The 12,429-nt window shown below is 35.8% G+C and overlaps 1 protein-coding gene across 1 annotated transcript in view; it reads right to left on the reverse strand.

Moving 5' to 3' along the window:
* Window positions 1-345: 345 nt before the first annotated feature.
* The window catches only part of LOC131969647 (endothelin-converting enzyme-like 1), a 62,405-nt gene continuing 50,321 nt past the window's right edge, over window positions 346-12,429 (reverse strand). Inside the window, exons 12-17 of the mRNA XM_059330754.1 lie at window positions 11,919-11,986; window positions 10,449-10,573; window positions 8,099-8,164; window positions 5,858-5,953; window positions 4,369-4,445; window positions 346-1,167 (exon numbers count right to left, since the gene is read on the reverse strand). Of these exons, the coding sequence (XP_059186737.1) occupies window positions 1,068-1,167; window positions 4,369-4,445; window positions 5,858-5,953; window positions 8,099-8,164; window positions 10,449-10,573; window positions 11,919-11,986 (532 nt within the window). The 3' untranslated portion in view covers window positions 346-1,067. The remainder of the gene's footprint in view (window positions 1,168-4,368; window positions 4,446-5,857; window positions 5,954-8,098; window positions 8,165-10,448; window positions 10,574-11,918; window positions 11,987-12,429) is intronic.

Raw genomic sequence — 12,429 nt, forward strand, 5'->3', positions numbered from 1 at the left:
TTAACTGTAAATATACTGTATAATGTGACTCTCCCTCTCACTTGAATCCTGGCGAGTTCATCAGGAAACACAGATGTGAATAATCCAGTAGAAGAGATTTTTTTCCCGTTCCGGTTAATCAGATCATCCAACCGGGTCAAGTTGTTGCCCCCGCTGTGAGGAAAAGCATTCTGTTTTTTCCATCCAATGTTTGACAGGTAAACCAGCTCCTTTATGTTTCTACCGTGGGCTCAATAGTTGAATAGAGATGCAAAGATCCTCTATTTGGCGCTGCACTCTGCTACAAATCCTGAGAAAAACATCCACCATGAGTCCACCTTCTGTTTGTTTTTGTTTTTTAAAAAGTTGACAAATCTTATAAACCGTACAAACACTCACAGTAACAAGAGACCAATGCAGGCAAACAATACAACAGCCATGACAGGTTGAACAGTGACCATTGCTCTCTGCAGCCACAAGAGCGCAGCATTGCGAGACAAATCACACTCCAACACCAAACTGAAAGAACACCAGAGTTTTGGCAGGCACAAGAATGCTACACTGATCTCAGTTCATTTTAAATTGTCCAGTTCACATCAGGGGGCTGAAATCACTGCTGCTGCCAGTCTTTAATCTTCTGATATGCTGAAGTTTTTCTAGATATCAATGCTACAAAGAAGACAAAACTGTCGAGAAATCATGTTGAATTAAAACCAAAATAGCTTATGAATTCTATGCATAATGATATATCTGCTAAAATAGAAAAATAGATGATTTGAAAATAAATTTAAACATAGAAAAATATATGTACTCAAATAATATATATGTACATGATCGATGGTCATGTGACCCATGCTTTTAGATGGTTAGTAGAGACAATGGACACTTCTTAATTGAAAGCTGACAAAAGAAAAGATACATTTCCTTCCTGTCTCCTTTATAGGCAAGAATAGGCTTTATGCACTGTTTCATCCTGTGATGAATGTGTGATGTAGGACAGGTTGTGTGTGTGTGTGTGTGTGTGTGTGTGTGGGTGTGGATGCTGCGATGATGAAGTCCATCCAAAGGTCTACAGGCGGGCGGAGAGGTCACCATACGGAGCATTTTTCCGCAGGGTTCATAGGTGAACTCTTGGGACAGTGGAAAACACGGGCGAACTCATCAAACTGGGACACGCTGCCAATCACTCTGCAGGGGAAGAGACGCCAACGTTCAATAGTAATGAAGAGATCATGAAACATCTGCGCCTGCAGTTAGAGTGTGCTGTTCGTAAATTTCCCTCACAGGAAATAGGCACATTGCTTTTTTTTAAATGTCTTGGAATAGAAGACTATTCTACAGTTGAAATCTGAAGCAATGCCCACAAATGTAACTTATTGATGACTTCTAGCTCTGGGCGATTGTGTTTTTATGTGAGTGAGTATAGGGCGCTTTCACAACACAAGTCCGTTTGGTCCGTCCAAATCAGAGTTAACCCTTTGATGCACAACATATTGACCCCTTCTAATGCACAACATGGGTCAAAAATGACCCACAATCATTTCCCATGTTATTTAATTCTTGCTGTGGGTTTCTGTGCTCTATTTTTTAATATCAACTTCTTTTATGATTGAATATTCTAAGTATTCTTTAAATATATTGTTTTTGATAACAACAGATCATTATTTCCATTTTGCCGCTCATACTTTATGAAAAAAAAAGTTTTTGTATTATTACATAGCTAACTACTAAGTAGCTTACAAAGCTAACTACTTAGCCAAGAAGTTAGCTAAGTATTTAGCTTAGCAAACTACTTAGCTAAATACTTAGCCAAGAAGTATGCTAAGTATTTAGTTTAGCAAGCTACTTAGCTAAATACTTAGCCAAGAAGTATGCTAAGTATTTAGTTTAGCAAGCTACGTAGCTAAATACTTAGCCAAGAAGTTAGCTATGTAGTTAGCTTAGCAAGCTACTAAGCTAAAAAAATGGGCATGGGTCATTTTTGACCCATGTTGTGCATTAGAAGAGTAGTGACACAAAAAGGGATTTTATTCAAAAATGAATAACGGAAAACATAAAATTAGGATGTATGATGATCAAAAACAAACTAATTGAGGAAAACCTGGAATACTGAATGATGAAAATAATTTATTGCAAAGATATATAACACAAAAACTCAGTCGGGTCACATTAGACCCATGTTCTGCATCAAAGGGTTAAACTGATACAATTGGTTCGTTTTGTATTTAGTCTGGTTTGCTTTCACAGTGCATTAACCCTTTGATGCACAACATGGGTCTAAAGTGACCTGACGGGTTTTCCTCAATCAACTTGTTTTTGATCATCATACATCCTAATTTTTGTTTTTGTTTTCATTTCTGAATTTTTTAATAAAAAAACAGTTTTGTATCACTGCGCTTCTAATGCACAACATTGGTCAAAAATGTCATTATGGGGTATTGTGTGTATAACTTTAAGGAAAAATGAATTTAATAAATTTTGGAATAAGGCTGCAACATAACAAAATGTGGAAAAAGTGAAGTGCTGTGAATACCTTCCAAATGCACTGTATGTGTGACAAAATGATACATAAACATGTTAAATATATTCAGTAAATGAGTTTTTGGCCTCTCTTACTGCTAAAATAACTATTTGAAACAAATTACTATTATTAGTATTAGGTCATTTAATTTTACATCCAATTTGGATCAATGGGTCGTTTTTGACCCATGTGTGTAAAATTGATGTAATAATACAAAAACTATTTTCTTCATAAAGTATGAAAGGAAAAATGTAAAATATAATGATCGACTGTAATTAAAAAAAAGATGTTCAAGAAATACTTGGACTATTTAATCATAAAATAAATTGATTTAAAAAGATAGAGCAAAGAAACACACAGCCAGCATTAAATAACATGGGGAATGAACGTGGGTCATTTTTTTACCCATGTTGTGTATCAAAGGGTTAATGTAAGGGGACCACATAAAAAATAAGATTTGCAGAGGAGAGACAAAGCAACATGGAGCCGAATGCACCATGAAATAATGCTGATGTAAAGTTTTTTTTCCTTGACTGCACTGATCTGTCTTCTCCAGCTGATCTCAAATGATTTTATAAACGTCTTTGTTTTTGTTTTTGTGGACTTTCTCCTGTTTGTGTTCTTCAGCCCAGATGTGAATCAAACATCAGGTTTCAGCAGAAGTCCAAGTCAGTCCTCTCCCAGGTTATTATAGTTAACGAAAACTAACGAAATAACGAAAACTAGAATTGAAAAAACATTTTCGTGAACTGAAATAAAAATAAAAACTAGAGTTTAAAAAAAAAACGATAACTAACTGAAACTGTATTGTGTGGTTACAAAACTAACTAAAACTATAGTGAAAATGTCCTTAGTTTTCGTTTTTGTCAACTTTTTTCATTCATAATTCAGTGTTTCTATTTGAACATGCAACACATGGTAAATATGTTTACTGAGACTGGGATGTTTACACTCCAACCAAAATTCTAAACACCCAGAACTGTAAGAGTTAATAACCTTATTGGCGCTGATATGGATAAACCAAAGGAAATAAATGCAAAATTTATTATGACCACTTTGAATCTGGCACCCAACGTACAGCCCATTACAAAAAAACTAAAACTAACACTAAAACTAATAAAAACTAAACTAAAACTAAGCATTTTCAAAAACTAAAAACTAAACTAAAACTAGCAAACTCACTCTAAAAACGAACTAAAACTAACTGAATTTGAAAACAAAAATTCACAACGAAACTAAAACTAAAACTAATGAAAAATCCAAAACTATTATAACCTTGGTCCTCTCCCAGTCCTTTTACATCTGACGCTCTGTTGTGCAGGTAGTCCACAATATGCTGCATTTTGGTTCATTTCCTGTAATTGGGTCAGACTGAAATGCAAGTGGTCTCCTCCCAATTTATTTTTGGTTCGCACCAGAGTATGATTCACAAATGACCAAACAAACCTTAATGAGCATTTTACCGCACTAGAGGTCGATCGAAATGGATTAAACTTTGGGTTGTGAAAGCGCCATAAGAGATGCACTTGAATACAAATAAATTATTTGGGAAAAGCACACATAATAATGTGATGGAGACCCTATTTCTACTACCTTGTTATTATTTGGGGAAACAAAGCAACGATTAATATTACATGTCGATGTGTCCAGGATGTGAAGCTAATATGTTTTATAATTAAATTTATGCTAATGTTAAATATTTCATCCTTTGAATACACAAAAACTGCACTGCCAAAATGCAACATTTGCCCACTTTAACATGAGTTCTACTATAAACTATAGCCATTTTCAGTATTCTATCCAAATCCCGAGCCAGATAATGTTGGTTGAACAGATCCACATAATGATGTCTCTGGAGTAAACTGTACCTGTAGTGCTCTGGGGCATGTTTGTCAGTCAGCAGCTGCAAGTAAATGGACTGAGATCGTCTCTTCATACACCAGTTCTGAAAAGACAACATTAGAAAAATGATTCAGCCAAAGTGGCAAAATATGGAGTGGAGAGGGACAGTTGGCTCCCTGTGGGGAAACTAACGAATGACATTTACTCAAGTACACTGCAAAAAAAGCCAACTTGTATTTTTTGCCTAAAACAGTGATTTAAGTTGGTAAAACTTGGAAATATAAATTATTTACATTTAGGGCAATAATGTACGTTAGCACAACAAAGGAAGCCAGTTGTCTGCTCAAAAGCAAGTTTGTGTGTTGTTGTTACTTATATCTTTAAGTTGGGGTTCACAACAAGGGACAATAGTTCTGCTAACTCTTATTTTGTTAAGCGGTGAAATTCGGTCATTAGCGAAAGCTAGCGGCTAACTTACAATTTTATCGAAGTTTGTTGCCTTGAAATTTTGAGTTCACCCAATTATTTTTTTTTGCAGTGTACTGCACAATGTTTACTTTTCTCTACTACATTTCACAGAGAATTATTGTACTTTTTACTGCAACACATTTGTTTTAAGAACTATAGACTCTAAGTACTGTTCAGATAAGATTTAAAGTAGAACAAATATGATTCCCTTGTAAAATACACTTTCACATGAAAACAAGGGTTCCCAACCGTTAGGCAAAAACAGTTGGAACCACTTGTCATGTCAAGTTCCACCCAGACTGATTTACCTTCTAAACTTTTCTGATGATTCATTTAAAGGGAATTTTCAGATGCATTCTTGCATTTGGGGTTTTTCTTGAACATGTTTACATGCTTTAATGTTCATAAAACACATTTTTCTGTTTCTGTATTCACACGTGCACTCTGTGTCTCTACACCATCATTGCAGCTGGGGAATGACTGTAACGGCACTGTAGCACCACTTTCTACCTTCGTACGTCCTTTTTTTTTTTTTACCAAAAATGCTTTGCCCTGGTTAGGGGGTACTTGGCTGAAAAAATATTTCACAGGGGGTACATCACTTAAAAAAAGGTTGAGAACCACTGATATATATTATATATAAATGCATATATGTATGCACATATAGATGGTTTTGCAAATTACTTTTCGAGTTTCAGAGTTGAGAGCTTAAAAACTGCAAATTGCGTTTAAAAAGTGTGACTACATTTTACCATTGTTCCATTAAGTCGTGAATATCAATGAAACCATTGAATCTCAATGATGGTGGTAATAGTTACTGGGAGCAGGGTGGTCTAGTGCTTAGAGCCACTGTTCTGTCATCAGCGCTGCGTTCCGTCATCCTTCCGATGGTTCGTGCATCCATCAGCTAATGTTGGGATAATAAAGAACTCCTACCTGCTCTCTGTGATCAGGCGCTCCAGCTGAGAGTGGCAGCCAAAAATGATTTAACATATAAATGTAATGAAAGATCTATGATAGTGTGAAGCTATCATGAGGCTTCTGTACCTGTGCAAAGGCAATGAAGACCAGCTGCTCGTGTGTGTATTTGAGGCCGGGCAGCGGCCTCTCTGGCCCGTGTTCCCTCACCCACTTCTGATACGCCTGGACAGTGAGAGAGGGATGAATAATGGAGGACAGGACATCAACATCCCTCGCTGATTCTCTCGGAGTTAAACTAACAGACATTATGACAATATTGCTGCATTTTTAACGTTTGATTTATTTAAAACAAATTCACTATTTCCCCTTCTACTTTATTTTCATGCATACACAAAACACTGCAATATAGACCACTGGCGCTCAATATGGAATCCAATTATGCAGCAGCCCAAATATACTGTGCTGTCCATTAAACCACACACACACAGATACAAGCAGAGAAAGGGGGTTCACAGTTATCCTTCATCTTGATTCTGGCGGACTTCTGCTCATTGCTTTTATACAAATACAGCAGAATAGGTTATGGAGAATAAAGAGACAGAGAACAGACAGAGGTGCAATGCAGTGATCGAGCAAACTCTAATATTTAGAGTTTGTGAAGCCACATAGCCTGGTAGTATTTGAACAGCGATGGATTTAACCCTCTGGAGTCCACAAAAGCAGCAGAGCATCATTTCTCCATGATGTCACAACTTAGGCCCCGTTCACACGAGGACGGTCTGAACAGAAGACGCAAAAGTGGCGTCTCGTCTTCACTTTTTATTCCTCGTTTAGACGAGCATTTTCGGGAGGAAATCTGCTGCATACGGTGTGCAAAAGTGTGTGAAATTCGATTGTATGCAGCCAGGCGGCATCACTTAAAGCGATAAGAGCATCTTTGGGCATGCAGAAGTTTTAACACCACACATTTTCATCAGCTACTCCTTCCACAAAGTTCTCCACCATCACTAGATCTCCCAGGTCTCGTCCAAAGCCGTCTGGCTCGCCTCCGACGAATTGCTGCATCCAAAATGTGATAGAGGTAATTCCAGATCCTTCTCTGTTCACTAATACTATCTGTACATATCCTGTACATTTGGTGGAAAGACTCGTGTAAGTTTATTAGAGCTGCCAGAGCAGCTTGAAGGTCCGACGCATGGAAATAATCCCACGTTTGTTTATTTTCCTGTACTGGAGCATGTATGTGACGTAAACACATACGTGACGTGAGCAGATCAGATCAGAGTTTTGCGTCTTGGCAGTGTAGACGGACACGCTACGACGGAGCGTATTTAACTTTTCCACTTTGGAAGGTGGTTTCAGATGTTTGCGTCTTTAAGCCCCCGAAACGCCGTCACCGTCTAAACGAAAGGCACTTCTGATAAAATATTTTGCCGTTTTCACCCACGAGCGTCCTCGTGTGAACGGGGCCTTAAAAACGAAGCGGTGTCGTGCCCTGCTGTCAACTTTCCTTGAAAGTCCTGGCTTGAAACTACATGCCAGTTTTTGTTTGATGATTACAAGTAAAACCGGAGATAATGTCAAACATATTTAGTATAAAAACAGAAAACTAGATATGAACCTAATTTTTTTATCTCTTATATGTTATATTTGCAACCTGTGTTCACATTTGCAACATTAAAAATTCTTAATTGAGCATGATTATGTTTTGAAAGTAGTGTAAATCCGTTGAAAATATATATGTAATATAAGAAATTAATGCATGATCTGGCACAAGGTAGGATTTCAGTTTTTATGGGAAAGGAAAAACTCATTAGACAAGTCAGCTTAGCATGTCCGAACAGGATGCTCTGGTTGATACGATAACATCAGAATAGGAATCTGACCTCCCAAGTGTGCTCTTATATCAAAAGTGGAACATAACAGGACATTACAGGACATTGAACTTTAGTTACACAGAAATAATGACGCACAAACCTGCAAACTAAAAAGACAACACAAGAGTTGTTCTGATCATTGGAATTGTCTGTCACCTTTGACATCTGTATCTGTTTTTGATACCTACAATAAATCCCGCACAAGGCTGTAATTCGAATCTACCTGGTCATTTTCTACGACAAAAGTAAAAAAAAAAAAAAAAACATTTTAGATAGCTGATTTGATGTTTTTTTGTGTTTCTTTTGGGTTTTTAAATGTTGATCCAGTAAATTTAAGTAAAACAGAATAGTTATCAGGTCATATAGGTGAGGTTGTGCTGAAAAAAATGATACCAACATGGCAAGGTAAACATTAGTAAAGTGGCAGAATGAAAAATATTCAAAAACTGACTGAACAGCCCAAGTCTATGTAGGGTTAAATATTACTTACATAGTACGAGAGCTTGAGCCCGCCCATGTCTGCGATGTTCTCTCCCAGTGTCAGACGACCATTCACCTAAACATACAGAGAGGAAACTTCTAAAAGGTCTTTACATCTGAGCTCCTATACTTTTGTTCAAATATGTACATGCATGCAAGGCTTGACTTCCATCTAGGATCTGGCATGTGATTTAAAGATTAATATTAGCAATTTCTTTGGTGAATGTCTTTCTCGCTGCTTTTGTCTTATGATTCAATCACTTTAATTACATTTTCAATTTCTTAGCTTGGCATAAGGACTGAAAACAGCTGCCTGTTAGCTTAATCTGTACAAAAACCATAACCATAAGCTACAAGTGGAGATTTACAAGCCTAATGGCCTACTCATCTAAGAAAGTGAATATGTGTATTTCATACAATGTGAAATTAATTCACATTTGATCATTTAAATACAAGAAATTTGAAATAAATGGAAATGCAAAGGTGGTTAAATATCAGATCACAAAACTTACAAATTCATTTATTTCAAAATTGTATTGTAAAATTTGGTATTGCACTTTGTTAAATCTTTGTTTATATGGATGGATCCTAATTTTGCCGTAATGCAGTTCAATATGGTGTTTTGTTAAAACTTTCTTGTCTATTTAACTGCCTTTTTTTTTCAAACTCTACTTTCCCACTTTGTAATGCAAGATCTCTGTTATAAATCTTCAAGCACAATCCGAGATAGCCCTGATGACATCACTATGACATCATCAGGGTTACAAAGCTCCTCCAGGGCCATTGAAGACATCATACGACTGTTTTTACAGACTGAAACCTTCATTTACTTTATTCTTCTTTCAACTGTTATTACTCAGAGGAAAATATTTCTTTTTTTTACTTCTTTACATTCATTTAATAAAATGAGTTACTTTGCAACAATTTATTATTAATTTAGAAATAATCATAATAATAATAATGAAATAAATGATTATGTATGATTACAGATTAAACTGCCCAGGAGTATACAAAGTAATTAAAATGAACTCACACACTTACACAGCTGCAACATTAAAGTGATGGAAAAAATAACACATCGATAATTTGACTTTTACTTCTAACAGAGTATTTTTAGACTCTGCTATTACTACTTTTATTGAAGTAAAAGTACTTCTTCCACCTCTGCAGAGAGTTACTAAATAAACAGATCTTTATATGTAAACTTGGTGGAGTGCTACTTTAAGGGAATATACATGTATTCATCTGAATCTTTTTCATCTGAACAAAATATTGCAAACAACAGAGGAGCACACTGACTTGCTGACATTTGTATGTGAGAATAAGGAGTTGTGCAGTGTGTGTGTGTGTTTGTGTGTGTGTGTGTTTAAGGGTTAAGGTTACAATTATGCATTTAGTTGTGATGGTGAAGGTTAGGTTAAGGGTTAGGGTAAGGAGCTAGGGAATTCACTATTCCAATATGGGCCCTCACAAAGGTAGAAGTACAAGAATGTGTGTGTGTGTGTGTGTGTGTTCTTGTACTTCCAACATAGTGAGGACCAGAACACGTTTTTAACCAACAGAGTGAGGACATTTTGGCGAGTCCTCACTTCTTTTTTTTTTTTTTTTTTTTTTGTTGAGATTTCATACTTTGTTTTAAGGGTTAAAGGTTACATGAAAATGATAATTACCTAAAACTGTATTGTGTGGGTACAAAACTAACTAAAAATAACTAAAATTACAGTGTCTTTCGTTTTCATTTTTGTCAACTTTTTTCATACATAATGAAGATGGATGAGGCAAAGGAAATAAAGGCAAAATTTACTGTGACTTCTTTTAATCTCCCACCTAACAAAAAAACTAAAACTAATAAAAACTAAACTAAAACTAAAGCATTTCAAAAAATAAATACTAAACTAAAACTAGCAAACTCACTCTAAAAACGGATTAAAACTAACTGGATTTGAAAACAAAAATTCACAACAGAAATTAAAACTAAAACTAATGAAAAATCCCAAACTATTATAACCTTGCTAGGGAATTCACTGTTCCAATGAGGGTCCTCACAAAGATAGAAATACAAGAATGTGTGTTTGTGTCTTCTCGTACTTCCTACATAGTGAGGACCATGGCTTTAGCCAGCAAACTGAGGACATTTTTTCTTTAAAAGCCTGTTTGAGGGTTGAGACTTGAATTTAAGGTTCAGGTTATAATCAGGTTTAGGTTAGGTGGTTAGGGTTGGGGTTAGGCATTCAGTTGTGATGGTTAAGGTAAGGGGTCTAGGGAATGCATTGATTAATACAGAGTCCTCACAAAGATAGAAGGACAAGAATGTGTGTGTGTGTGTGTGTGTGTGTGTGTGTGTGTGTTTGCAGTCCCACCTTCTGGTTGTAAACTGTGAAGTTATCGTAGAGTTTGACGATACATTCAGCCTTCTTCTGGAACTTTCTGTAGGACTCTTCTGTCCACCACTGTTTGAGGTTCCCGTGGCGGTCATACTGGCCCCCTAGGGACATGAACCATTGCATCACTAAGATGAAGGGCAAAAGGGCAGGGGGGTGCAGCGTTAGCATGGAGACAACACAACCTGCGACTTTCCTTCACAGTCCAAAAAGCTGCCCAGCACGTCATTGTTTAAACTTTTTGTTGCAGCAGGAGTCAAACCATTTAGAGGCTAAATGATGATGGGTTGACCTTGGCTTGATGTATCCCGTTAAAGAGCCAACTGAACTGCCTTTCCAGCCAACTAAATTTGTAGAATGACTGTCTGCCAAAAAAAGGTGGTAGTGCACAAACCCACACTGTAAAAAAAACACTGTTTTTACGGTAAAAAACCAGCAGCTGTGGTTGCCAGAACTTTACCGTAATAAATGCGGTGCAACTTTTTCCAATATTACAGTGAAAGGATATCACTTGTAAAGTTTTTTTTTTTTTTTTTTTTCGATCAGTTGCACTAGAAACACCCCGTTAGTTATTAGGAGCATAATGTTTAACATAAAAAAAAAATTCACATAACATTTAAAGAAACTAAAAGCACACTACTAAAAATTTGACAAAAAAAAAACAAGTATTGTGCCTGTGGAGCACTTCTCCACTGTTGATTTCACGTTTAAGATTGCCATTTTATTCTAATTTATTTTATTTTACTGTAAAAAAAAAAAAAGTTTTTCCATCAAAAGTAAGGTTGTTCTGCCATATAATTGACAAGAAAATACTTAAATTAATGCTGCATGAATTAAAGATTTTACCATTAAATATTACACTATATTTTTGTTAGACATATGGTGTTTAGTACATTTAACAGTGACAAAAAGTATTTTTACAAAAAATAAAAGCAAAAATTACAGTGATGGCTTATCTATATTACAGTATATTTTTGTTACAAACACAGTGCCAGAGTATTTTACAGTGGAGTAATGTATTTTTCAAAAATATATACATTTACGGTGTTTCAATGTTACTGAAACTGAATTAACCCATTTATCATTTTACGGCCTTTTACTGTCATGGTTTAGCAGTTTTTCACCATAAAATCTACAGACATTTTTTACAGTGTACCAGTCACACTTGAAGTTATTCCAGCATTTGGTAGGTGGCTGGCAGCTATTTCAGACCTAACCCTCATTAAAGTCCTCTGATGTTTCTTAAAGGGCAGCACTTTTGACTGGAAATGAAAGTTAGAGATTGTGGCTCAAAATAGACTTTGCAGTGGCGGGCATCCTACAAATGTCATGAAATTGCACAAAACATCAGGGAAACCTTGCTCTTTCTGTGAAATGGAATAGTTCGATGCAGTAGCGGGAGTAACAGTCAAAATGGTAAGTTATAGGTGAAGAGGTTGTAATTCTTACCCCAGTCATCATATCCATGTGTCAGCTCATGGCCGATGATCGCTCCTATTCCTCCGTAGTTCAGAGACCTGCAGCAGCAGAGACATGTGGAACATTACACCAAACTAAAACTTTCTTAGTAGCTACAGGTGCTTAAAAAGTCTGGAATTGCCTATATTTATTTATTATTATTATTTTTTTAACCAATATTTTATTCATTTTTAAACAGACACAAAACAGAGAACATACATGACAGCAGTATAATATATAGAAAGAGAGGCAAAAAATAAACTAAAATAAATAAAATGAAATAAAAAACAAATAAAATAAAGATACAGGTAGAAGTAGAACAAACACAAGAATATTGCCTATATTTATAATTTGACGATATGAACCCTCCAAGAAAAGTTGAATACTGAAGCAATAAAACACACTCTCAGAGATATGGTGTTTAGTACATTTAACAGTGAGAAAAAGTATTTTTATAAAAAATAAATGCAAAACTGATGGCTTTTATATATATTACAGTATA

Source organism: Centropristis striata, chromosome 4 (genome assembly GCF_030273125.1).
Source record: "Centropristis striata isolate RG_2023a ecotype Rhode Island chromosome 4, C.striata_1.0, whole genome shotgun sequence".
In the NCBI taxonomy this organism is placed as follows: Eukaryota; Metazoa; Chordata; class Actinopteri; order Perciformes; family Serranidae; genus Centropristis; species Centropristis striata.